Source organism: Hirundo rustica, chromosome 11, assembly GCF_015227805.2.
Source record: "Hirundo rustica isolate bHirRus1 chromosome 11, bHirRus1.pri.v3, whole genome shotgun sequence".
NCBI classification, from domain to species: domain Eukaryota; kingdom Metazoa; phylum Chordata; class Aves; order Passeriformes; family Hirundinidae; genus Hirundo; species Hirundo rustica.
Window position 1 is genome coordinate 3,689,421 of NC_053460.1, and position 27,865 is coordinate 3,717,285.

Genomic DNA, 27,865 nt, shown 5'->3' on the forward strand with positions numbered 1-27,865 from the left:
CTTAAACTCCCGATTCTCATTCTCAAACCACATCATGGTGAGGTGGAGGCTGCAATTTATCTCCTTCCCTAAGAGCATCCTGGGGTTTCGGGTGTTTAGCACAGGTTGTTCCACTCCTTTGCCAGTCAGCACAGGTTGTTCCACTCCTTTGCCAGTCTGGAGGTTGTTTTGTGGCCCTCCGTTCCTGCGGCGAGGTCTACGTGCAGACAGAAGGTAAAAGCCCATACATCCTTTATTTGAGCATTTCACAAATAAATTACAAGTTTCTTTGCAACCACGTCATAAATCAAAACGTTTATTTACACCTCAGAAACAGCAAGCGATTCAGCAACTAGGGCCCAAAGGAATGATTAACTGGAAAAGTAGCTGAATTAAGCATCTTGAAAATCAAACAAAATGTTTTCCTCCTTGCTTGGACTATTTAAAAAAAAATAAAAATAAACTTGATGGTAACTTGAAGGGACAGAGGTTGTTTTGGGGTAGATGTGGTTTCACAGGAGGGTCCTGGCTGAAATGGCAGTAACAACACAACTCGTTTGTGCTGAGTTCCCCATCACAGGCTCCCAGACACGGATTTATTCCTCAGCCCCAGGCAGGGGCTGTGTGCACATCCAAACACCCAGCCTGGCCCTAGACTGCATTCATTTCACCTCAAATTAGAGTGCAGCCACTTGCTGATGCGGAGGAGGGGTGTAATGTTCGAGGCCGGATGAAACTTTCCCAAAAAGCTGTCCCACTGAAAGCTCAGGAATGAGGAATTCTGGCTCTAAACCCTTCCCTTTCCACTACTGGTGACCTGCTGATCCACAGACAACTAAAAATGAGTCAACAAACAACGATGCATATCTTCAAATGATATAATTGTGGTACGAGGGGACAGCTCAAGGTAGCAGAAATACAACAGGAGAGTTGAGATAAGCCTGGGGTTTAGTGTGCGGGCTTTTCACCTTTTGTATTTGCTTTAAATCAGACTGGTTCCATACATGTAGCCCATACTGCCCCTTATCTCACAAATTCATCCCTAACTGAGGGAATTAAACTGCTTATTCCAAGTCCCCTCGCTGTAACAATCTCCTTCCACCTGCATATATATAATATATATATTTATATGTGTATATCTCTATATATCTACATATATACACACATAGCAGTTGTGCAACTCGAAACTTTGCACTGAGAGTGGGGGAGTGCATCCATCCCGCTGGGACCAACCCCAGCCAGCTCGTGTGTCCTGGCATGAGGCCAGGGAGCAGGGCAGGCAGTGGGTTATGTGCTTTGAGTGGGAAAGACTCAGCTCTGTCTAGTTGTAATGGTAATTACTGCTCTGCACTGCATGCTGCTTCTAAAGATTAGAGAGCGCGGAGTTAACCGAAAGAAAATAATTGTTATTTTATTTTTGTGTTAGCATTGGACTGGATCTCTCAGACAACAGAGTTTCTAGAGACGCAATAAAGGCAAGACAGGAGCAGAGTGTTGCTTTAGACTTGGTGTTCTCCAGCCAGCGTGACTTTAATATAATTAATTTCTTTTTTAAAATTAAATATGACGTTTTTCAACCTATTCTGAAAGCAACTTAGCCTTTAGACCAAGTGATGTATAATTATTTGTGTACAGAATTCTGCTCCAAGTGAATTAATAACATTTGAGAAGAAAATTGGCAGCTTTCTCAGTATTTCAGACAAGAGGCCTTTGCAAAGGAAAGACAAAAGTTGCCAATATAATAGATGTCTTTTAGTAGTGATAAGGCATTTAAGATAGGGCCCTACAAACTGCTTGTAAGTCCATAATTTAATAAATGAGGTTTGCATTATAGTGATTCAAAAAACGACTGCGTAAGAGAACAGGACAAATTATTTGACCCCATCCATTTCAAATAAAGGTTAAACCAAATTATTGCAAATAAAGGTTAAACCAAATTATTGTGGGAGCCTTAGAGACACCTTCAGAGGGTCAGTGAAGGGCACGGGTCACCTGTGGGTGGCTGGATGTCACAAACCCCAGACTTCTGGTGATGTGTAAGCACTCAGCAGTCCTGTGACAAACGCTGCAGCTTTACTGTTCACAGCCAACCAGCAAAAAGCAAAATGTGGGGAGGTGAAATTTCACCTAGACGTGAATAACTGATTCTCAGTTGTGGTGATGGAGCTGCTGTTTGATTTCCAGCAGAGTAACCACGATGAGAAGAGGGCTCAGGGAGTGTGTTACCAGTGTTCCACCCTTACCTAATTTTCCTCCACACCCAGCAGAAAATTCAGCTCATTTCCCTTTTTTTTGTTTTTTTTTTTTTGTTTTTTTTTTTTTTTTTACTCTTCAGACCTACAGCTACTGAACAAAATGGACATTAATAAATGCACACAAGCATATTGGAAAAGCACACACAAGGAGCACAGAGCAGGGTTCAATTAGCAAGCACACCAAAAATGAGACCTTTCTCTAGCTAATAAACCCCTCTCACTGATTGTTATTCCCAGTTTCTGTTTCCACAGCACGTAGCCTTTTCGAGTGAAGTGACTTTCACAAATAAAAAGTTTTGTGCATGTTACAGAGCAAGAATGAACAAGTTCACTGCCCTTCTGACTCTAGACAGCATTTATATATCTGCAAACACAGACTGAAATAAACCTTGGTGGGACTGAAATAGCTGGGTAGGAATAAGGGGTATGTTATAAAAACGGCAAACTTGGCTGAACGAATCTCAAACACGATCAGCTATTAGAAAATAATACAACCAATTTTGTAAATTTTCCACTTTCTCATCCCACTGTCGAAAAATGGATAAATCATTGTCGCTCCTTTGTTTCAGGAAATGGACATTGTGTTTTCTGAGCCAGAGGTGACACCTCTGAACGTGCCAGTCTGTGTTAAATGGGGAGAAACATTAACATGGCAGCTCCATCTTCTCCTGGCATGCCTGGGTACACGTGGGAAAGGCTGGGAGGCTTTAATGTGGGAGCAGAAATAAAGGGAAAATGGGAATGGAGGCTTGGATGCGCCACGGGTCAGAGCTTCAGCCAGACCCTGACCTCTCTGCACATCAAAATTTTGCAGTGGATCCAAGAAGAAAGGTCTTATCCTTGGGCACAGGGTGGTAGGAAGAGTCTTCCCCTTGTTAGTGTAGCTCCAGGCAGAAGAGTTTTCTCTTTGTTCCTCGTTTTGGCTGCCCTTGGAATGATTCACCAAATGCTCTGTGACCCTTGGTTTAAAGCAGGGAAGGGCAGATTTTTCTGGCATTTGACAGAAATGACACCAAAGTCAAGGGGGGTTCTTTCCAGAGGTGGGTTTGGCTGGGTGGAGAGAGGAAAAAAGCAAATAGAAAAGAGTATTTGTGGGGGAGGGTAATATAATTTCTTTTATTTGAGATAGAGGTTTTGTAGCTCAAAGCACAGGGTGCAGAATATCTTTGGGTGCATTCATTGAACATACACATTGGAGCTCCAGAGGTGCCATACAGTAGTTAAATCGTTCCTTTTGGAAAAAAATTTGCTTGAAAATAATATATATATATCTATTAATAAAAAAGGCTTGATTGTTGATGGCAAAGCAGCAGCACGGGGTCAACACAAAGGCATGGGCAGGGAGAGAGGACGGGAAACGTGCCCATGTTGATGTTTTTGGGATCAGGCACTTCCCTGCTGGGGTGCCTGAAGCTGCCAAAGCCACTCCTGGAGTCCTTGACCAGCTCCCACGGACCCTGGAGTGCCACTTTGGTGACACAGAGGCTCCTGCAGGGGCCAGGAGGAGATTTCGCTTGGTCAGGACGGCAGGAGTTAAGCTGGAAGAGAAAAACTGGTCTGAAGGCAGCTCATATCTTATCAGGAAATCTACAAGGTTAGGAGAGCTCACAACACAAACTCATTTTTCCTCTGTTGCTGTTGTTATTACTCCTTTTGATTAAAAAAAAAAAAAAAAAAAAAGGAAGAAAGGAAAAAAAATAACCTGTTTCATATTTGGTACAATACAGGAAGTCGGAGAAAAGCTATTGTACAGCAAATTTTAACCACCAACACACATTTAATATCTAGTGTAGCATTATGGGAAACTAAATATACGTCTGGACTTATTTTTAATGTTTCCAAAGAACCTTTACTATTGAAACATATAGGTGGTGTGGAAGATATAATCTCACTGCAGTCAGGATGCCATCGAGTATGACCCATAAGTACTGTAAGAATGCTAACTAAAGAATGCAGCTGCAAAGTTCTATTGCATAAGGAAGCTTTCTTGTTTAAACTTTAAATAAGCAAGTTTATTAAAATATTCTAAGACACTTACCTTACCCTAGTTACTGGCAAGCTCTAATAAAAGCCACAGTCTGTCACTAGTATACTTTTTGTGTTAATTTTATAAAAATTTGGTGTGAGCTCTTATGGATCATTTACAGTTTATTAACAAGATGACCATTTTCATACAGTTAGAAGGATTTTTTTTTTTTTTTGACCTTACATGCTCACAGAATAAAAAAGGATCCATATTCATAGAGAACAAACACCCTTTTTTTTTTATTTTTTTTTTTTTTTCCCCCATGTCTGCAAAGAGGTGTGGTAGAGTTTACACACACGAAGAAATGCTCTTGTCACTCTTAACGGGAAACTGTGTGTACGTGTGTATGTATGTATATATATATATCCAGAAGGATGGGCTGGTGTGTTTGTGAGGGCGTTCGTAGCACAGGGCACCTGTGCTGCTCCTGGCACAGAGGCTGGGAGAGGGATCAGTGCTCTGGCAAACGCTGAGCGTTGCTCTCGGACTCACGATAAAAAACATTTCATCCCCTGCCCCAGCCACTGTTTCAGCCCTTTAGCCCCTCAAATCAGGCTGAGCTGAGCACAGGTCACACTTGGCTGCTCCTGCTGCATCCTCAACTCCCTCTGGGGCCCAGGCAGAGCAGTTCAGGTCAGGAGCAAGCCCTGGGGACTGGCATTTCTTGTTTGCTGAACCTGAGGTGCGGGAAGGGCCAAGCCAGAGCCACAGGCTGCTGCTGGCCGCGCTCTGAGCAGCAGGCGCTGCAGGTTTAGCTGCGCTGGAGCAGCTACAATTCACCTGTGGCTGTGTTGTTGTGCTCCCTCCCTTCTCAGGCTCCAGATGAACATTTTATAAAAGCTAAACCTGTGGTATAACTCTTCTCTCTATATAAATATATATATATACATACACTCATACATATACAAATACTAACCCACAGACAAAATATTTTCTGAACAGCTGAATAGCAACAAGTCAACAGATAGAAAAAAAATTGAGTCAGTCTGTTTTGTTTTGTTGGTTTTTTCTTTTTCTTTTTCTTTCTTTTTTTTTTTTTTTTCTTTTTTTCTTTTTTTTATTCTGCTCCCCCAAGGTCGGGTTTGGATGTCACGGTCTTTTAACATTCAGAGAAAATTTTGAGTAAACCTTGTGTCCTGCAGGGGGAATCCAGGGACAAAGGGCAGAGGGGTGGAGGCTGTCGAACACCAAGGTACAGTCGGACAGATTGAGTGAGATTGCAAACTAAACTGGAGCAACTGAGGCCGAGGAGTGAAGAACAGTAATTGTAAACTGCAATCTTCAGATCTGACGGGTTTTTTTTCCTTTCTTCTTGTTGCCATGGCAACTCGGTAGGACAGCTTCTGATGGCAGGAATTCTTACAGACCTAAAGGACGAGATGGGGGTGAGTATTGCTATGCAAATCACAGGATCTTTTAAATGTTTGGGTTTTCTTTTCTCCCCAGTCAAATCGATGCTTGAGTGCACGAACACTGCACAGTAGTTAAATATCAATTATCTGGCTCAAGAAGCAATAATTTGTGAGTGCAGAAATCTCCAAGGGGAAACCCCAAAATGTCATGTGGGGCAGTCAAAGACCTTTGTCTGGTCCGGAAGATGCGGTGAGAGGATAAATCCTGAGCCAGGATTCCCCTTGGAATGTGGTGAGAGGATAAATCCTGGTTTCCCCCCTTGGACACCTCCATCAGTTACATTTCGCAGGAGCACAAGGAAGTCCCAGCCCGTCCCCTGCACGTCCTGACAAGCAAAGGGCAAACAAACAATATCTTTTGAAAAACAACTCATTAACAGAGCCTTATAGTTTGTGAATATACCAGGGAATAAAAGGCCTGGTCTATCATATTAATATTGCTACAGAAATATAAGGGTTTTTTTAGTTATTATTATTATTATTATTATTATTTTATTTTATTTTATTTTATTTTATTTTATTTTATTTTATTTTATTTTTTTAAGAAAGTGAATGTGACACTTGAATTCTGGTTTAGATGGACACTGATAATACCAAGGCAGTAAAGAAATTCAGAAAGGAGAGCTTAGGAATAAATTTAGTATTAGCTGCAGCTCACACTCAGCCTATAAAACCAGGGGAAAGACACATCAAAACTCGCTCAGCAAATGTTTGTCAAATATTTATTGTACCCGTACACTTAAAAATGGTAATATTTCAATATTGATAGTTTCATCACCACCACATAAGTGTAATGGTCAATGCTAGATGGTGGTTTGTGCCCTTTAAAAATTTTTTAATTATCTGTTTGCCTTTTAGGTCTAATCAAATTTAATATAATTATTGATAAGTCTGTTTTGTTTTGTCTGTTTCTTTTCTGTTATCATTTGAATTGATGTCGATATTGAATTCTGCAGCAATGCAGGCGCCTGGATGCCAACACCTGCCTGGCCCCTTCCCTGCAGCACTTCAGTTCTGGTAAACAAAGGTAAATAAAGCAAATTAAGTGTGCGAAATCCATAGAGGTGCTGATGGATGGGGCTCACTGAAGTGAGAAGTTTAACTGAGATTTCCAAATAGGACAAAATCTGGAATTACTTGGCATATGGATTTTTGGCTTGCTGCTTAAAGAGAAGATCTGGCCACAAAATCAGGATCCAAACCCACATTTAGGAGATTTACAGTCATGACTGCTAAACTCTGGATGTATTTGGATTAAGGATTCCAGCTAGAACTAAATTCTCATAAACAACCTGATCTCCTGGCTAGTGAAAAGAAAGAATTTGAGACTCTGATCTCACAGACAACCTGAAAAATAGCATTTCCAGATCCCAATGAAGCTTAGTGTCATTAAAGGGCATTTGTTTAATCCTGGCTCAAAGGAACTGACACTGGCTCTGGGATTGATGAAGCTGCTCTGAATCCTTAGGAGATGCTCGCAGGTTTTCCTGCTAAGGACAGGCACTTGTACATGATGAATGAACAGCAGCTGTGGCGCCGAGTTTCCGTGCAGTCCACAGGCTGAAACGTCACCAGAGAAATCTGTCAGCACAAAATTTATAAACACCCCACCAATTCCAGCCGCCAGTGAGCTGCTTCACCAGCAGCCCGTAAATAAGGGGAGGGATTTGGTGATTTATGTGCACACCTGAAGAAAAGCTTGTATGTTTTACATTATATTGATGGGCACAATGAATGTTGCTACCTTTCATACACGTTGTCTTTCCTGAGTAAATGATGTATAAAAAGTTGTTAGTTCCGCTTTAATTACGAATCTCTTTCCTTTGCCATTTTTGTATCTATGGAAGGCCAGTTTGTCTCTCACAACAAACTCTTGATCCTCCCTGTTACTCCACCTGTCTCTGCAAGCACCACCCTATCCCTTACTCCTTTCCCCTCAAAGCTCTACAATCCCTGCCTAGATTTTCTTTCAGTGAAATTACTTCTGAGCATCATCCTTTCTTGCCTTTGATCCATTTAATCACATGCCTGAAATTCTGATGTTCCCTTGGCTCCTGGGACTATCTCCTGCTACAAATTTACTGTGATTTCTCTAATCACTTTTCCAGCCTGTTCTTTGGTGTCATTCCTCCACTTAATTTTTTTTTTGGAAACCCTTTTTCCCCCCACTTTGGTTCCTTCCCCTTCTCAGTGTCACCATCCATCCCCGCTCAGCAATCACATCGGTGCTGACAGTTCAGAGCTCTTACTCTCTTTTCCCACTTTTCCATTTAGTCTAAAATGTCAGCCTCTAGCTCTGATAACTTTTGGATGTTTTCCTGACAGCTCTGCACAGCTACAACTCTTAAATCTTCCCCCTGAAGCACTCCCTTCTATGATTGCTCAGGACAGCCATCATCCTGCCTCTTGTTCAAGCCTGAGAGCACAAACAAACCAGAGGAGGGTTTTGTCATGAACTCTCCTTTCTAGGTCTGTGTATTTAGGTTATGTCAATCTAGAGGATTGCCTCTCACATGTTGTCCCAAAGGGCTTTTTGTAGCCATTCAAACAGCTAAATCTCCTACCTAGGCTCTCACTCTGCAGGTTTGCAGCATCTTTTCTGAGCCCTTGACAAACTGAGCTGCCGTACATCCTGTACAAAACGCTGTACAGAGCATTTTCCTGCTCTGCCCCTTTGACAAAACCTCTGTAGCTGTGGCTCCTCCACTGTCTTTTTCCTCTGCTCATTCCTGGATTTTCCCTGTTCTTCCTCTCATTCACAGCCCGTGGTGACAACTTCCCCTGACGTGTTTCCAAAGAAACCTGGGCACCTTCCACGGGAAGCTTCTTCCAACATCTGCTGACACTTGCAGAGGGTGCCAAGACTACTGTGAGTCCAGCTAAGCCTTGACCGAGGTTGTGTTAAAAGAGTTATTCCAAACACTGCCTGTGTTTGCTGCCTGGAAGCCATTAATGGGGATGATCCCTCTTGCACAGGTGGATTATTCAAGGAGTATTGAGTTTTTGCCTCTGGAAATCAGGTTCAACACTCAAAATTATGGTCTGTAAAGTTTCAACCATCTTTGGTAAGTAGAGAACGTACACGATCAAATCTATCTTGGTTCTTTTTATTGCACGCAAAATTGCTTGGAAATTGCTTCCGTCCTAGAGAGCGTCAGTTTTTAGTTTCTGTGGTTAGTAACAGAGTGTCAGTTACAAATTTCCTTTCTACAAAAAGTCTGATAAGATCATATAAGGTGTTAATTGGCCAAACATTGTGGCCAGTAACTCCCTTACCACAAAATCTACAGGAATCAAGGATAACCAAAGTATTTCCTGGAAAACTCAACTTTGAATGTGAGGAAATTCACTGAAACCAGCACAATTGCTCTGTTACAAACTCAGGGGAGCTCTGAGCCTCTGCTCCATGTCTAAAATCTCTCTGTTCTCCCAGCTGGATTTCCAGTGTTCATTATAGTTTCCTGTATAGGAATTGTAGTTTTCTTTTTGGCTTTTCTTTTTCTTCATTGTCCCCATAAAGAAGGAACAAATGAAAGTTCCAGAAATGCTCACACAGAGACAAATTTCAGTCTACTTCTTATTTGAGCCCTGGCTCTAACCAGCTCACCTGGTGACTTTGCCACTCATTTTGATGGGGTTGCATTGGTTTTTTTTTTTGTTTGTTTGTTTTGTGGGGTTTTTTTGTTTTTTTTGTTTTTTTTGTTTTTTTTTTTTTTTTTTTACCCATCCTTATGCATTTTATAGCACAAATGATTTAAAGTTTGCAGCTGGCAATAGCTCATAGAATATTTCAGTATTTAAGGAATACAGTGAGCATGAAACGTGCAAATAATGTGTGCAGGCAGCACATTTGCTGATCAATGAGAACTATTTCTTTTAAGAACTTAATTCCCTGGTAAGCCTGTGCCTGGCAGGTTTAGATCTGCACACTAACGATAATTACGCCTAGTAATTATTTTATTTTCTTTTTATCAGCTCTGTCTCCATATCTGGCCTCAGCGCTCAAGAATTATTACACACCGTGTGTTGTTTTAGATGCGATTTGACAGAAATTACCTGCAATGAGTGATTTGCTGCCCAAGGCACTCAAGCCACAAAGGTGGGGTGGGAATCTTTCACTCTTATTTTGTCTCTTCCACCTTTCCCTTTGGATATCCAGGGATGCACAGCAGCTCTAAGTGAGCACAGCTATAGAGAAATTATTTCTCCAGAAATCTCTCTCATTTCTGTCTCTAACGTGATCTTCACCAATTTCATCCCACAGTTCTCCTCTGCTCCTCTACCTCTTTGATGCCCAAGAGACACATTCAGCCTCATTCCTTCCGAGATAGCAGTGAGATAGCAGTGCAGAAGGCAGGGTTACTGCCACGTGTTCCTGAATTATTACATTTCTGGTCAATGGGCTCACGTATGAAAGCACAGAACGTTCCCACAAGCAACTGGTGGCTGTTGGCATCAGGGTGGTGGCTGTTGGCATCAGGGCTTTGGAAGAGGAGGTTTGCTTCTGTTGGTCAGGAAAACTGACAAACTTTGTGAGAGTTTGTCTGGATCTAATGTACTAATAGCGTTATTAAAAATAATTGTACTGTGGGGATATAGGTCTAAGTACCCAGGGTACCCTCTCAGCGTAGGGAGACTCATGACATGGAAAATTGGACGGAATAAACCTCTCTTTTTAGTCAACCAAAGGCTACTGACTGTATTTGGAGCTGATGATGGTGGCCAACTCCACAGGAAAGCCCTGAATTAGGGTTTCAAGAGCTGAATTGGTTTGAAAAGCTGCAATCCACCTAATTCAGCCCAAGTGTTCCTAATATTGGCTCCTTCAATGACTACAGAGACAGCTCCCTGCCTCTTCCACATTAACTCAAGTTTTACTCATCATGTTCATCCACACAACAGAAGAAAATGGAGGGGGACAAAAAATGCACATAATTTAAGACAAAGATTTCATAATCTGCATTCCAGGGGAAAAAGCAACTGGTAGGACATCAATGCATTCCCTGTGGGATGTACTGACATTCAGGCTGCCAAGAGCTCATAATTCCAGCAGAACCCTTCCCTTCAGGCAGCTAGCAGTGGTGTTTGCAGAACTTCTGCTCTCAGAACATTGCTTTGGTATTTCCCAGCTTTCCCCGCTGCAGCCAGAGCTTTCTCTGAACATATTTACATACTTAGTGACTCAGTTTCCTGTCTATTTCAAAGAAACAGGTCTAAATTGAGTAATTAAAAGCCCTTGAACGACGTGCTCCTTATGAGACCAAGCTCATCCTCTGTTACACAGACTCTGCTTCTACATTGCAGTTAAAACCTCATAAAAATTAAAGGCATTTAAGTTTCCTGCTGACCCTCTGTACAGGAATGAGCTTTACCCAAAATGAATTCATCCTTTAATTCCCATTAAAATAAGAGAGTTAACGCAGCTGGAGTTTGGAGTTCAGCTCATGCATGCTCCATTTCTTTCAATTACCCTTTCATCAGAAATATTACATTAATCTGGCATAATTAAAACTCTACATTACATCATGGACTTTATTGAAACCTCAGTAATGCTAAAGAGGTAACAAAAAATGATAGAAGAGATCAGCACCGTGCTTCTGATTAGGCAGCTAATCAACATCCAGGTACTTCTTTCCTGGATTTACCATCTAGGAAAGGTCATTAATTAGAGGCATAGTTATTCGAACTTTGAAAAATAGAAATTATTTTCTTGTGCATCACTGGTTGATTTGTCACGGGTAGCTTTCAACCCCAGAAGTTTCACAGTGTTTGTGTCTATAAATTATTATAAATTTCCCCCTAAATCTCACTGAATTTGTAGGACTGTTCCCAGACATGTTTTCATTCCTGCAGTTAGGAAATTTGGGGTTAATGTGAGCCAGAGCAAACTGGTGATCTCACTGGACGCAACACCTTGGGGAAAAGTCTATAAAGGCTCCAAAAGTAAATTAGTTCACCCTGAAAATTTGCAGCTCATAGCATCACACACACCATTTGTTTCTCATTTACGTGAGAAATGATTTGAGAGCTGCTAAGGATGGGAAGAGCACCGTGCGCATTCGGGCTGCGCGTGTGAAACGAGAGCCTCATAATTGCACCCAGAGCCTCGGTGGGCTCCCGTAAATCAGTGTCAGTGTTTCACTTCAGGAGCTGGAACTCTGCCTTGTTCTCTGAGATCAGCCCAGATTGGCAGGGCAGGGGGAAATGTGCCAGTCCCAGCTCACCAACTCACGCAGGACAACGCAGTCCCGCTGCTGAGGTCATTCCACCTGTGGGACACCGGCGGAGGACATTTCCCAGAGTGGCTCTCACACTGCTAATTTATTATAATGATATTTATTATAATCATTTATCATTATGATTTATTGTACTTATTACTACAAGAATGCAGTGGCAGATCCAAAGCAGGGCTGGTGGAAGTCAAAGTGCTCCTCTGACCCTGCAAGGGCACGGCTGAATCCTTGCTCGTGCCTCCCCTCTTCCCTGTCAGGTACTCACACACACTCCCTGTGTAGTGAGCTGCTCCTAAGACGTGCAGAAAAGAAACATTTCCTGTAAGAAAAGTTGCCCAGATGATGTAAAATTCCAACTGTCCTTGCTTAGAAATTCAGAGCCAAGTGCTACCCAGGCCAGTGCTCCCCTAGGTTTATCAAATAAAACACCTTCTAGCATAATTCCTGTTCTCCGGGGATGTGAAGAATCTCACTGGGAGAGGGGGAGTTTTTGGGTAGAACAGCCAATGTACTCCGTTATTATTTTTTAAAATTGATGTGAATTTCAGTTAGATACTTTGCCAAAGCAGCACTGCCTTCATTTAAGCAATAGGGAATAAATGTTTCCTTCATTTTCCAGTTCTGTCAAAATGAAACAATTGCAGAGGTGGCTGCCTGCAGCCTGCACGGATATTTTCTCGTGCTCTAATCTGATAAATTGAATGGAATGGTCGAAAATATTCAACAAGTGAAAGAAATAAGTACAGTTTTGAAATAGCAGCACTGAACAAGTCTGCTGATTTTTTCATAGGGTTGCTGAAAATGAAATGCATCAACTGTAGCAGGGAGCCAACCTTTTAAAGGACTGGAAGCTGCTCAGGCAGTCAGATCTCATCTCCCACAGCAGCGCAGCACAGGTTACCATCACTTTTAAATAAGCAGAACATGAACAATCCAGACACATTCAGATCTGTAGGTACAGACTAAACCCAGCTTGAAATCTTAAATTAATCATCTGAAGAAATCCTTGTTGAGCAAGAATAAAAACTAGAGTGAAGGATTATGCTTAGAAGCCACAGAAAAGAAAAAAAAAAACCAACAAAAAAACCCCAAGAAAATTGCCAGGTTTGGCTGTGTTGGCGTCAACCTGCTCACTTCAGATTTTTTGAAGAACTGCTCCTAAACGTGGCACTTACCTAAGTGCCAACCAGTGACCTATCCCAATTAATTATATGGAAAATGTAAGGCTTTGAGATGTAGTCCAAGATACTCCAAACATTAATGGCCCTTTAAAAGGGCTTTGCAAGGGTCCACCAGGTATTACAGAAACAAAGGCAACATCATAAAAGCTTTAGGCACCACAAATCTCCTCCTAATCTCTAATATCCTGCCCAAATCTGAATAGAAAACTTTCAGTTATTTGGATGTCAAAGATTAGGAAAATATCCAAGGACAGACACGGTGAAAAGAAACAAACATCCCACTGTGTATAGTGACCATTTATGGCAGGAAAAAATCCTTCAGCTGGTCATTTATTCAGTGTTAGTTTTTAATCATAGGCCACTCCAGAGCAACCCTGATGACAACTATCTGAAATTCGGCATTTATGTGGCTTTAAGAAGTTTGTTCAGGAAAGAGATACAAAATATTACGAATCAACAATTACTGTGAAGCACCGTTGAGAAAATGAAAACATAAAAGCATCCACTTGAATTCACAGCACTAAACGGGCTTTTAAACCAATCTCTTTAAATGTCCATTTCATGCCTCCAGAATGACCAGCAGCAATAATATTGCAGCTCTCAGGGAAGGAGCTGCATTTGCTGCTAACGTCGCTCCCTTTTTTTGCATTCCAAACACACATCTTCTAAACTGCCCTGCTTTTTCACCTCTGCACTTCCGGAACGTGTTTGGACGGTTTCAAATGGGTGTAAAGTGTCATTTCCCACCTAACTGACTCGATAAAATGTAATGTTATTAAGCACATTTAAATATGCCGATGTGTGATTTGGGGGCATTTCCATTTGTCTTGCCTGGTGTACAAACATCCTGTCCTCAATTACGGACATCCATATGGATTCCTGGGCCATTCCAAGCCCCATTAACTTTAGGTGGGCTCCCAAACTGCACAATATGTTGCAGGACTGGAAAAAACCCGCAGAAAAATCAGACTGGGCATAGCTCTGTGTTAAAAGTGAGATTCAAATCAAGGCTGGCTCAAATTGAAGCAGCCCCTTAACCCCTAAACCACGCTTTCCTTAATAATCAACCAAAATCTTTAAGGGCACAAATAAAAATGGTGTTTTTCTTGTACAGGCATTTGAGAAAGCACCTATTGCGGTGATATTTAGCTGCAAAAATAATAATATTTGTGTGGACCAAAGCACCTGTGAAAAAGGCAGTGATAGTGGATATTGCTGCTGGTATTTGGCTTAGGAGGTGAGATTTACATCACCGGAGCACACTAAATATCAGCAATCTCCAATTACCTGGAGAGCAAAGTTTAGGTGATATTTTACATACCTACATGGTTGGGCACAAGAATGCAACTCAAATTAGAGCAGTGCAAAAAATACCTCAAAAAAACCCCAAATAAATCATCTCAATAAAACACTTCACAGCAAAACTCTCCAATTTTGATAGTTTTTGCAATTCTAGCCAAAATAGGGATATTTCACTTCTCAGAAATAGGAAAGTGTATCTTGCAGACTTCCTTAGCCTTTTTAACTAAACTGACCTTTTTTTTTTAAATTTATTTTTTAATAATTGCTCTGAAAAGTAGAGAATTGCTGTAGAAGATTAAAAGGTGCTAAGACAACCTAAAATGTCAGAATAAAACCACCAAACCCAACCAACAAAACAAAGACTCAAACAAGAAGTACTGATTTTAGCAAATTCACCTATTGGGAACTCTCCCTCTGATGGTTCCTCCTTGGATTTGTACGGAACAGGGATGAACTTGCTTTTTTTTTTTCCCTGGGAAAACTCAAAAATCCTACTGTAAAAACTGAATTGCTGAGCCCTGGAGCGAAAAAGCAACCTGACTGTTTTAAAACTAAATAACCAGTAACTCAAAATAAAGGCTGGAGGGTGGGAATGTGCAGGTAACAAATCTGCACAGGTGATGGAAAGAGCAGTGACCCTAAAGGTCTGTTCCATTTGGAGCCTGCTCGGATTTGTCTTGTTCTGGTGCCTTTCAGGAATGTGGTTTTTTGCTTCTCGGCCATTTGATGCTCCTGCACAAAAACTAAAGAAGAGATTCAGGACTGCTTTTGCTTTGAAAAATGACATGGGTGAGAGATAACACCGCAGGATTAACTCTGTCTGTCCAGCTCCATGGAAATTCAAACCCATCAATTAAATAGAATTGTTTGTTTGTTTGTTTTTTGGTTTGTTTGTTTTGGTTTTGGTTTGTTTTTGTTTTTTGTTTGTTTGGTTGGTTGGTTGGTTTTTGTTTTAATTTTTTTTTTCAACGGGAAAAAAAAAAAAGCCACCTGTATTTTCTCTATTGGCCCTGTAGCTGTGTTCCTCAAATCAGAAAAAAACCCCAGAATAGTGAGGCACAGACAGCACTAAATAGGAAACGTTTATGGAAATTACTAGGAAATTAAATTCATGGGAAACTTTAAGGCTTCTTTGCAATTGCAGCACAGGCATCTGTGCGAGTTGCTGTTTTTCAAACACACCTGAGGCCTTTCACCCTGACTTTAGCAAATTAATTGCAATGTAGAGACCTCCAGCTTAATTTCTTTAAGGCATCATTTCCCCCCTCGTCTGGCACCTCCCTTTCGGTTCAGAATAATGGAACACTTTACTTTTTTTCAGCTCAAGTCAACCTATAGCTTTGTAGTCCACTGGCCAGGTGAACAAAAATATCTTCTTATCCATGGTTGATAGTCAAAAAAGATAAAAATTGGGTTTTTTCAACATGAAGTGTTCAAACCCCAGTCTTTTTATAGCAAGGAAATTTAAGTAAAATATGTGACTATTGTGACATGACTATTGTGCCTTTGGTTGCTCTTTTATTCCCTTCATTCCACACATTTGAATCTAGCGTGGTCTTTTATGCTGGTAGAATATAAAAGAAGATATGAAATGCAATTACCCTTCTATGATTATGCAATTAAGCGAAATAGTTATTATAAAATGAAAAGCCCAGAATTCAAATACTCCTTTAAATACTAATAATAATATAAATAATTTGTAATAGATCTAAAGCTAATTTCTGCCAGCCAGAGTGGTTCTTTCTCAGTCTCCCATAGGGCCTGGGGGAGATTTTGTTGCTGACTCTGTTATGGCAATATGCACAAATTTGTTTTTTGCTTGTTTGGCTTTGCCTCTATCTCCATCCCTCATCCTTGTGGAATGCGGTAGCTGTTCTCTCACTGAAAATATTGAGGAGCCTTCCAGAGGGAACCTGTCTATAATTCTGGTGGAGTTGTGGCATCCCTTCTTTACATGACCTCTGACCAGAGCTGGTTTAGCTGTGTCACTCCTAAACACGAGGTGACTGGGGCAATGCAGCACTCAGGGGCACCACGGACAATCTCAGACCAGCACCAGACATGCTCCTGACAGATTTTCCCTTTCCCCCACTCACTCTCTTCCTCAAAGAACTGATTGCTGTGGTTCCCCTCCCTGACCAGGAACCCAGATTTAGTTTTTCTTTATTTCCCCCTCAGTCTGAATGACTAAATTCTGAATTATATATGAACATTTGTCCTGTCTCATCTGCAGTAATGGCGAGGAAGAGCTGACAGAGGACAACATGTCACCACACGAAGTCTCATCTTAAACACGGGGTCTGCTTTGATGACAAGTGACAATATTCTGTCCAACATTTGTCACCATTAACTATTGTAACTTTGGAAGCTCCTCTGCCTGTCCCATCTCCATCACCCCAGCCTGACCTTGGTAAATCCCAGTGGTAATTAGGTTAAATACAAATATACAAAGATGCTCCTTTTTCCAATCATCATCTTTTAATTCCACCTCATTGTTTTGTTGTGCAAATCTGCCCATATATTTTGAGCATTTTATATTTTCTATTTCTGGCTGCTGGGAACTCCTAATTTTTTCTCGTTCCAGCTCTATCTCCCTTCCCAGGGGCTTCTGGGCAACTCTGCAGTCTGTATCCCATTATCCCTCAATGCAGTGAGCACAGTAGGATATCTCCAGAACGGGAGGAACTGCTGGGTTTTGCATCCATTTCAGTTTTAATCAGGCTCCTCACTTGTGTGCTCAGACACTTCAGAAATCTGCCACATCTGACTTCTGCCGTGATTTACGAAAGAGGAACATATTCCAAGTATAGATAATAATTGCACCATTTAAATGATAATACCAAGATGTTTTCTATAGGAAAGATATTCATGCAGGGCTCTTTTACCATGAGCAGCTCTTTCAGAGGGCTATCTATCCTCACGCCAGATGTCAAATACAGAAAGGAATACTTTGGCATGAGTGACAAAGTTCGTTTGACAGAAGGATTTACCTCCCAGGAACAAGAGCCTCATAAAACACAAACACTGGGAGCAAAGTGAGCCACGTAAGGGCTTTTGCTAAAATTAAACCCATAACTTGCTACTAGAAATGGGACGTTTCATCTGCTCAATAAGCACTAAAGTTCTCTTCGCTTTTATGGCATCATAATCTTTGATTACTCTGATAAATATTTGGACTATACAAAACATTGCAATGGAGCTAATCACAGTTATAAAAAAAATCTGTGTGTGGAAATGGATTGGGAACGGGATGATAGCAGCACATTTCAGAGGAGTTCAAACACAGAACCACATTATTTTAACTGGCTCCCAGCCTCGTTCTCCTCTGTTTCCATGCAGTCATTCACACCTGAGGAAAATGCTCAGGGGAGTTGTGGTGCTTGCTGGCTTTGCATGGACATGGCTGGGTAACAGTTCCAGAGATGCCTTAAGTTTTATCTTTCATGTGTTTCATGTTCTGTGCTGCCCAGGGTGCAGCTCTGAGCTCACACTCAGGGTCACTCAGCTCTCTGCACACAGCAGGGACACAAAACAAATCCTGTTCCTGCTGCACACCAAGGACAACTGGTACAAGTTTTCAGGCCCAAAAACACAAACAACGGTGGACTGAAGAGAGAAAACAAGAAGGATGGGACCTCACAACCTGAAGCTCTAAATGGACAATTAAACCCCAATGTGCAAATGGACCAAAACTTATCAAAGTGTGAGACCTCGTGACCGGTCGCCCATTTTTGTGACCATTTTGGGTCCACCTTGGGTGTAGCCCTGGCCAGGCTCTGTCCTGCCCAAGGTGTACCCTAAAGGCCTTTCAATAAATATCCACTTTATTCTCTGGCTCTGTCCAGTCTCTGTTCCAGGTCAGCCCTCCCCAGGCATCACCAGAGATGGAATGACAGCCATGGAATACCCTTGGGATGCCCTTGGGGTGTATTCCACCCACGGCTGAGCTGGACAAGACCTGTAGCCAAGAAGAGTAACTCAAAAAACATTTTTCAATACTTAAAACTTTATAATCCATCGTAAGGAAAATGACCAGACTTCTTGTTGGGGTCTGTAGAGAACCACCATGAAAATAAAAACTTTCCAAAGTAAAAAGCTTTTCTCTACCTCACTGTATTCTGAGCAGATGCATTAATGTAAATAAAGTTCAAGTGCAAATCACGTCAGATAAGAAAGTAATTCCAGTGGTGAAAGTCACGCCTAGTGTAGCAGCAGCAACATTTATGAAGTGGCAGCAAGAATATATTTGAATCAATGGGCTGCATATTTATATCACTGCTGCAATAGTGTCACACCCTGTCAAATATTTTAAACTTATTACTCCTAACAGCTGAAGTTTGCATTTGGTTCCAGGAGGCTGAACCCAGACCAGCTGAAGCAAAGCCAAAGCAGACACTTTAGATGCCACTGATTGAGACTAAGAACAGGAATTTGCACTTTGCATTTATATAGTCCTTTTCATCTTCAAAGAGCATCACAAACATTAGCTGGTACCAGCTCGCTCACAACGACTTTCATGCCAACCCTTTGGGACAGAAGGAGAGGAAAACATGGACAGGATGTGTAATCAAGCACACACCAAGCCTCAGATGTGTAAAGGATCTGTTCCTTGACCTCTCCCCTGCCTCGTAGCGGATTTTCTCTCCTGGAGAAGACAAGGCCTTTCACCGTGGCTCAGGTTTTAAGTTACCATACAATGTATTCTGTTAATATAAGATGAAGGTAACTGTCCTTAAATAACAGATTTGTGATCAGAGTTGTAGGATACAGCTATTCCTTTGAAACAGATAGAAATTCAAAACCAACACTGCATCAAAAGTTTTGCTGGCAACACACCCAGTTTAACTCGTGGATTCCATGGCTTTGAATTCCTACTTTTGAGCCATTCTGGGATTTTTTTTTTTTTTTTTTTTTCCCCTCTTCCAATTCAAGTTAGTTTTCCAAATGAGATTTACAAATTTTGTTTCTCAGAAACAGCAGAAATTTCTTTTACCTGTCAGCTCTCTCTGCCCTCCAACCCAGACTGGCCATTTGATTATCAGCTCTGGGTGGTTCTAAGCCCAGAATCTCAAATAAGTTCCCCATGTTCCAGTCACTTGCACATTTTATGTGGAGGAATAGATTGGAGCAGACAGTCCTCGTTTTCCTGGTGACCCAGAACAGCCATTATTACATGAACACCTTTAATCTCCTCTCTCTGGGTTTGAACTGAATTCAAGTGGGGAGAGATGAAAGCAAGCGTTGCACAAATCTGCTACTACAGCTGGTTCTTCTCAGTTTATCATATGTTAGCTCTGATTCCCTTTGATTCCTCGAAAATTATTGCTTCTATTTCTTAATTTGACAATCAGGCATTCATTGCTAATTTCTTTTTTTTTTTTTTTGACTGTGAAAAAAACCCTCCCCCCACCTTTCTCACAGCTATTCCCTCATGGAAAAAGAACTCAAAATTACAGCATTGTGATATCAATGTATGAATGGAACTTCTTCCTTGGAGGGTTTTCTGATGCAGAGCACAAATGAGCAGATGAACAACACTCCACTACTTACAGCTCAGCAAAAGACTTACAAAATAAACTGAGGAGTGAAAGGAGGATTAGGGTCAGGCTGATGTGGAGAGCATCCGTTGCACTGCAGTCCATTTTGGATTTCTTGCAGGTACACACTTGTAATCTCAGTTCTGTGGTGTTGGTCAGGGGAGGTTTTCCAGAATCTGTCACTGAGATGGGGATGTTGTAATTGGCCTTTTTCAGGTTCTGAAGCAGGATGACCTGGGCATGGGTATCTGCAAAGGATGAGGGGAGAATTAACCAAGGGCTGGTTGCTTGGAAGGGTGAAGGAATCTGCAAGCAACATCAGACACGTGAGTTAGTCATGGAAATCAGGAAGAAAATGAGAATACACTAAGAAAAAAACCAAAATAATTGAATTGGAGAGAAGAGGCAGTACTGAAATGCTTTCATGGGCTGAAATCTACATACAAACTTATTCCAAACCCCACCAAAAGACTTTTAAGAGCCTTTTTTTTTTAAAATACATTACTTGGTCAGAAGTTGCCTGTGAAAACTAATATACTACTGAAATGTTAGGGCATGTCACCCCCAAAATGACAAGAAGAGATGATAAATTTACTTGCCAAAGGAAGAAATAAACCCCTCTTGCCGGGAAGTACAGGCAAAGCTGCTGAACCACTTCCATAAATTCCCTGAGAAGGCAGGGAAGGGAAGTAAAGCCCCTTGCAAATCCACAGATCTGCTCCAGCTGGGGAACCGAGGGCCACAGCAGCACTTGGCACCCAGGGGGGTGTGATAATTCTTTTAGGGTGTAACAGAGGGGTGGTTTGATGCTTGGAGAATAGCCAAGAAAACAGCTCCTCCCCTTTGTCCTGCAGGCAGGTGCAGCCATCACATCCACCTCTTGTTTTTTCTAAGACTATGACGTGAATTAAAAGATTCACGTGGCAGAGAAAAATAACACATTTCAGAAAAGAAATAGTAATAATCCACATTAAGAAGAAGGGCTGTACTTTGTGCCCACAATTCGACACACAAACCTTCTGCAATCTGATGATCCTCTTACCAATTGTGTGAGGTCCCTGTGCATTGGGGTATTTTATTTGTGAAGAGTTAAATACTTATAATTAGGATGTTTTTCAATTACATCACTAAAACCCGTGCAAAATTTTCATGCTGTGCTACAGCAAAGCCTCGTGCACCTTGTGCAAACTAATTGTGTGCCATGAGACACAGTAATCTTCACAAAATTAGCAGTCATTAGCTGCCCCTCATTAACACAAAACTGAAAGAAGAAAGTTCAGCAGACACAAAAGAAGAAGTTCCAGGTTTCAGAGCTGGGGTGCCCCACAGGCAGACCCAGCACAGGGTAAAGCAGCAGCAGTGGGTCCATCTTACAAACCTTTCAGGCAAAATCCCTCCTAAATTCCCCCATTGCCTCAGGGAGAGTCCCCTGGGATGGAGGAGCGGGAGAAATAAATACAATAAATACAATAAAAACAATAATCGGAGTTACAGCCTTACTGTTAAGCCTGTTGATTCTCCACAACTTTTCTGGGCCGGATTGCTTGCTGAGTTCAAATTTGAATGGGTCTGTGTTGGGATGAAGGTCTTTGTCTGATGCTCCTAGAACCACTACCCTGAGATCTTTTGCGTCGTCACAAACTTTTGCCAGCGTTGGATAAAGGGATGGGACGTTGTCGTTGACATCCTCCAAGGTGATGTGCAAAGTCCCCGTACCCGTAGCAGGAGGGTTACCTACAGGAAAAAAACAAACATCTGTTTATTAGATCTCATTTCCATAAACTCTTGCTTCTATTTGCACCTGCAGGCTTGCAAAGGGAAATAATTTTTATTGTTCTTACCCCTTTTATATGGAAATTATTGCTTAAAATACCTGATGAGTCACTCCTGTAAATTCATTGCTGATTTTCAGAATGAGGCCTGTCTGATTCTCTACAGTACGGAAAATTATTCTGAAGGAAACCTCTGGGAGAGGAATATTTTGAAGTCAAAATGAGGGTAGGACATGAATAGATATCTGGAACAGAATCTGTTCATCAGCACATACTGAGAGAAGCACACTGGGAACCATCCCCTGGACAGATAGCGCGGTATTAAAAGAATCAAGAATGAGACAAGTACGAGGAAAAGCGCCAGCAGAGAGGAATCAGGTTGTGTGGCGGGTGCCCAGAAGCAGGACGGGACCAGACCATTGCTATCGACCCCGAGGGCCGCGTGCAGTTGTGTCAGCAGAAGCGAAACCTGTCGGAGGCAGCTCGGGGAGATGAGATGGGTTCTTCACCCCGCGCTGGCAGCGCTCTCAAACCTTCTCAGTGATTTGCCAGCCTGCCTCAGCCCTGACCCCAGAGCCAGCTGCAGAGGTGAGGGTGTTGTTTATTCACCGCTACAAGGCCCTGTGCCGGGGCTGTGAGTGACAAACCAGCCCCGGTGGCACTGGGGGAGCAGGGAAGGCAGAGTTTGCCTCATTTCAGCACCTCATTTCACAGGGGTCACCCAGGAGCTGACAAGTGGTAATAACTCCCGGTCACTGCAGACGTGTGCCGTGGCTGAGCCAGCCACCCGCTGCCTCCAGCCTAAAGCACAACAGCTCCTGTCAGCTCCCTCTGGCCTCCCGTTAAAATCCCCTCAAAGTTTTCTGAATGCGCGTTTTGTCCTTTATTGTGGCCGGCATTAACGAGGTCTCATCCGAAACGCTGCGCTCCTGGGTTGTTTATCGCGCTTTTTTCCTGGCTGAGCACAGGGAGCTGCGATCCCTGCACTTCCCTGAGCATAAACCCTCTCAGAATGGATTCAAGAGGCTGCACTTAACCTGTGCAGCACCAGGGCAAGGTGCCAGAGCATTCACAGCTCAGAGGTTCCCTTCAGCAGGATCACCCTGCTCACAGCAGCCCAATAACCCGGGCTTTGAAAGGGAAGTTATCCGCAGCATAATTGAATAAACCGAGTTATTGCCGTGCTGGGGGAGCATCCCAAGGCAGAAGCAAACACCTAGTGGTGTGGATCTGATAAACTGCTGCCTGCAGCAGAATGCAATTAGTCCTTTCAATAACAAATGTTACTAATGGTGACACTTCATCTGTTCCCTGCGCAGAAATGCATCACAAAGGCAGAATGTTCATCCTTCTCCAGCCTCGCCCTCCCTTCTCATCTCGCACTTTGTCATCGGAAGGGTTAGGGCTGAGTTCTTTTTAATGAAAAAGAAACTATTTTTCACTTTTTATTGGACTAATTGAATTTACAGAAAGACTCCAACACGTTTTTTGTTCTTGATATATTATTAAGTAAAGTCATATGGCAGAATGGATGAAAAGACATTCTAGTGTTTGAAATATGATCATAAAAGCCAGCCTTTCATGCACTTAATTAAACTGCTGTCTTTAATTTTGAATGCATTATTTCCACACTGGACTGATAATGTCTTATGCGCTGCCCTTCTTATCTTTCTCTGAAGTCAGTAATATTAAAATCTGCCTTTTGAAATGAAGAAGCCAACAGCATTATGGATGTCCTGCTATTTTGTCACACGCAGATACGGCTGCGTTTTCCCTGCCATGCAAATGTTTCACTCTTTGTATGGTTCAGGGGCTGAGCAAATATTACACACAAAATAAAAGAGAGGAAGGAAATTGCTTCTGTCCATTCCAATGACTTATTCTTTGCTTGGTTTACTTATAATGATTTAAACAAAAAAAATCTTTTGTTGATTTATGAACACCTCCAAAAGAGAAAAAAGCAAATGTCAGGGTCATAAACTGGAGCTTGTTAACACACGTCATAAAAATGTAACAAGAAATGAATCAAGGAAAAATGGTCACAACTCATCCATTGGGAATGTATGACTTTCATAAATTTGATGGTATTATGCTATTGAAATAATTCCAAATCCCAGGATCTCCAGATGCCTTTGATTTTGAAAGGAATGCTACCCATAGAATATTTTAATTCAGAAGTAAAGCTTTTAATTTGCATTGGCAAACCTTATGGCTGAAAGCAGAATTAATCAGCAAAGCAAGACCTAAAGAGCCCCAACCACCCTCAGGAGCAGCTTTTCCAAAGAGCTCTGATTCCATTTGGCACTGACCAGCACTGACCATCCCCACTGAGGATGAACACTTTCAATATTTGGTGCCCTTAGAGCCATTGGGGACAGAGAGAATTCCAAACTCCCAGAAGTGGAATATATCATGGCAACCATAGGAGTGAAACAGCATCATTGGTTTGTGTAGAAGCTGCTGAAACAGAGGCTGAAGGATGGATAATTCCATTCTGAAATAAAGTGAAAACTCAGTGGTGATCTGAGTCTCCAATGTAAGGGGCTGTTACCAGGAAATGTGGATTTTAAATTGGATTTTAGTGCTATCAGCATAAATGACCATTTTGCTACCTACAGTCGAAAAAAACTAGTTTGAAAGGAATTGTTACAGAAAAAGATACTTTGTGTACTTCTAATGCTTGAACCTTAATGAAAAGCTGCACAGAATAATATCAGAATTATTAGTGTAAAGTCACACAACTTACACACTGCTCTTCAAACAAGGACTCTGAGAACAGTGCTTTTCATGCTTTCTAATGATGCTGCTCTGAGAATCTAAACACATAGCTCTTTCTCATCCCTCGCACTGGGTTTTTGTATTTTTTTTTTCCCCTCCATATGCTGTTTTTCTGCTCAGAAAATCTGTGTGTGCTGCTCTGGCAGCAGCGCCCTCCCTGCAGGCAGGGATCCCGTGCAGGCAGCTCTGTTCCACCACATTCCACGCTCAGGATGAACTCCATCAATGGATCAGCCAAAGCAAATGGAACCAGCAGAGGGGGGAGACACCAAAACCTGGGTGTGCTGCTCACAGAACTGCTCTCCTCCAAGCCATATGCTGACATTTTTGTCCCGAATTCCCCATGAATCCAAATTTCCCTTGCGTTCCCCACACATATTAAACGTATAGGTGCCTTGTGAAATACGTAAAATAAAAAATCTCCCAAAGTTACAACCCTTCATTCATCCCCTCAGATAATATATGCAGCTCCTGTTTTTGAGTAATTACATTTCAAAAGAGCACAGCTCTTTCAGCATATCAAATTGCTACTGACATATGCCATCCGTCTTAAATACTGTTTTCAGCATTCTAATTTCTTTTTCTAATCATGAGTCCATGATGACAAATTAAAACAATATTTTGTGTGCAATTCATATTTTACTGAAATTTCAAATGGCAAGAAAAGGATGAGTCTTCAATTTATTTTCTCTTCTCAATTAATACAGCAATTAAGATAAGGGGTATAAAACTGGCTTAATTGGGTTGCCATGGTAACTAATTGCCTGATTTCTTCAAAAAATAGCGTGTTTTAGGTGGAATCAATCTATGGTAATTTAATTAGATACATCATGGAGTGAGAAGACAGGTTAGATACATGTAAGGAAAAGTCCTAATTGCAAACTGCCACACATCTCTTTGTTACTCCAGCTTCTTCTGGGTGTTGTGTGCTCCTGCTCATCAGTGTACAGAATAATAACTTTTATTTCTAATGATTAGCAGTGCCAAGACCTGCACAATAAATGGCATCCAGGATTGCTTAGGTTCAGCTGCTCCTTGGAAACAGAGGAGAAAAGCAAAAACCTGATTCACTAATCCTTCATTTTGCTCGGGAAAACTGAAACAGAGCCACAGCTCACAAGTGCAAGAGACCCCAGTCAGAGAAACAGAGTCCAAGTTGTTTTTTCTTAAACTGGCCAATGTAGCTCAAGGCAAACCCAAACCTCACAACTAAAACGACTTTTACTGACGTTCCTTCTCTTTGCTTAATGCAGCAGAAGCTCTTGTATTCCCGATTTTTGTCTCAGGAGCTCCCTGCTGACAGGAACGGCAGGGAGGGAAGGTGGATGCTCACACTGATCAGACCCTCTCGCTGGGAGAAGGTTTCTCCCTGCCTTTAGCTGGGACCCCACTGGGGGGGCATGAGAATGGTGGAATCCAACTTCAGCTTGCATTTAACCCCACCAGCAAGGTTAGTGTGCCATCATCCGTCACCAGGTGACAGCCTTGGACAGCACAGGTGGATTTTCCATGAGCTGAGCAACCAAAAATAACCAAAGATTCTGGTTTTAAAGATAGAAAATGGTGACACAATAGGAAATTATTTCCACCAAAAAAAAAAAAGGGTGATTATTGCATAAGTAAGGTAGATCTGGGGATAAATTATTACTATTATCATGCCTCTAAAAGGAAATGGAGAAACTAATTTTATCTTTTAAAAGATTTCACACATTTTCCAGCTATTTTTTAGCTTCACATCCAACCATGCTTTCCTCTTCTCTTACTTTTTCTAGATTGTGACTTAAAGTCTCAGAATACGGGGGGGGAAAAAAGAGTTCCTAGCATGGCTGAGTGAGAAAAACATCCAGGTGTTCTGCTCTGTGATCCCCATCCCAAATTTCCAGTGAGTAATGGAACCTGCAGGATGAGACCACAGAGCACATTCGAAATTCCCACACAGGTTTCTCAAACCCAGATGATTTCTCCTCTGTGTTTCACCCAGGTGTGCTTGGCAGAAAAGCTCCCAATAATGCTGTGACACCACACTGGGTTCAGCGATTAGAGAGCTAAACCCAGGGAATAAAATTATCACCGTTGTTGGCTCTTTTGTTAATTGGATGAAACCTCTGACGCTTCCCAAGTTTGCATAAACCTGACTTTGCCCCATTATCAGCTCATTCTCAGATTAAACACAGTTGATGACACTTTAATGTGTTAACTCTGCTGCATGGTATTTCCAACCAGTGTTTAATTTCTTCTTTAATAGGCCAGAGACTCTATGTTCACACAGGTCTTTAATAAAAAGTTTTCTAATTCTAAAGACACTGCATTGACCTTTTACTGAAATCAAATGTACTGAGAAAATTAGGATATTTCTTCCAAGTAGTCCTCTTTAAAGTGAAATGTGCCCCCATAAAAGGTCAAAATTTTATTATCTACAAATTAACACTGTTTCCATCAAATTTGCTGTTACACATTGTTTCAAGTGTGTTTGGGAAGATACAGGAACTGTTTGGATCGGGGATAACATAATTCATACTTTACCACCTTGAGCTGCAGTTAATTCGGTAATGCTGAGAAATAATATCATAAAGGTCATAAAAATAAAGAATCTCATAAAGAGCTGACTTATTTCCTGCAGTGGAGTGACTCTATTTTCCGTGCCCCTTTCGTTGTTCCTGTCCTACTGGTAAAGAACAGTTTTGTGATATCCCAAAAAAAGATAAAGATGTGATGGATTTACACAAAGAACTACCGAGCACAAAGCTCCAGGTTTTGCTTGTGACAGAAATATCCAACACTTTACAGATAAAAAAATGAAATGCCCTGGCACTTGCTCCCTGCACTGAAGTGTAATAATAAGGAGTCGGTGCCTGCTGGGGCTGGTGACAGATTCTCCACTGACATCAGCAAAAGGAGATGGAAAAAGGATCACTGTGGAGTTTGTTTTCAGCTGTCTCTGCTCCTCACCCAGGACAGCACTCGAATGTGAGGTCATTTTATAAAGAGCTGAGCGTGGAGCACAATAGGACAGCAGAACTCTTCTGTAAGCAGGTAAACTCCAGTGCTGTGAACACTGAGTAATATTTGCATTTATGCTTTAGCAGGTGTCTAAGGTACAGGGCCTTGTGTGATTTTAGAGTGATTCACTATAAATTCTGTTGAAGACTGTCACAGATCTTGCAGTGCCTGCTCTGCTGGGAGCTGCTCTGGGCTCCAATTCCCACTGTTGGGCTCTGCCCTGGGCATTGCCTGAGCTCTCTGCATTTCCAGGAAAGGAAAGGGAAGGAAAGCCTGTGGCAGCTCAGACTTCCTCAGTGCTGTGCAAGCACATCCCAGATTTGACTCAGAGATAAGCTGAGAGGCCAAAGGAAATAAAAACCTCCACTGAACTTTCAAAAAATGAATTTC

The 27,865-nt window shown here is 41.8% G+C and overlaps 1 protein-coding gene across 3 annotated transcripts in view; it reads right to left on the reverse strand.

The window, feature by feature from the left end:
- Positions 1 to 399: 399 nt before the first annotated feature.
- Positions 400 to 27,865, reverse strand: part of CDH13 (cadherin 13) — a 451,300-nt gene continuing 423,834 nt past the window's right edge. For 2 of the 3 annotated variants that reach the window (XM_040075801.2, XM_040075800.2), the window contains exons 12-14: positions 21,426 to 21,659; positions 19,958 to 20,173; positions 400 to 5,627 (exon numbers count right to left, since the gene is read on the reverse strand). In XM_040075801.2, the coding sequence (XP_039931735.1) occupies positions 5,620 to 5,627; positions 19,958 to 20,173; positions 21,426 to 21,659 (458 nt within the window). In that variant the 3' untranslated portion in view covers positions 400 to 5,619. Of the gene's footprint in view, positions 5,628 to 19,919; positions 20,174 to 21,425; positions 21,660 to 27,865 lie in introns of those variants that run through there. The other variant, XM_040075799.2, reaches the window with a different exon arrangement.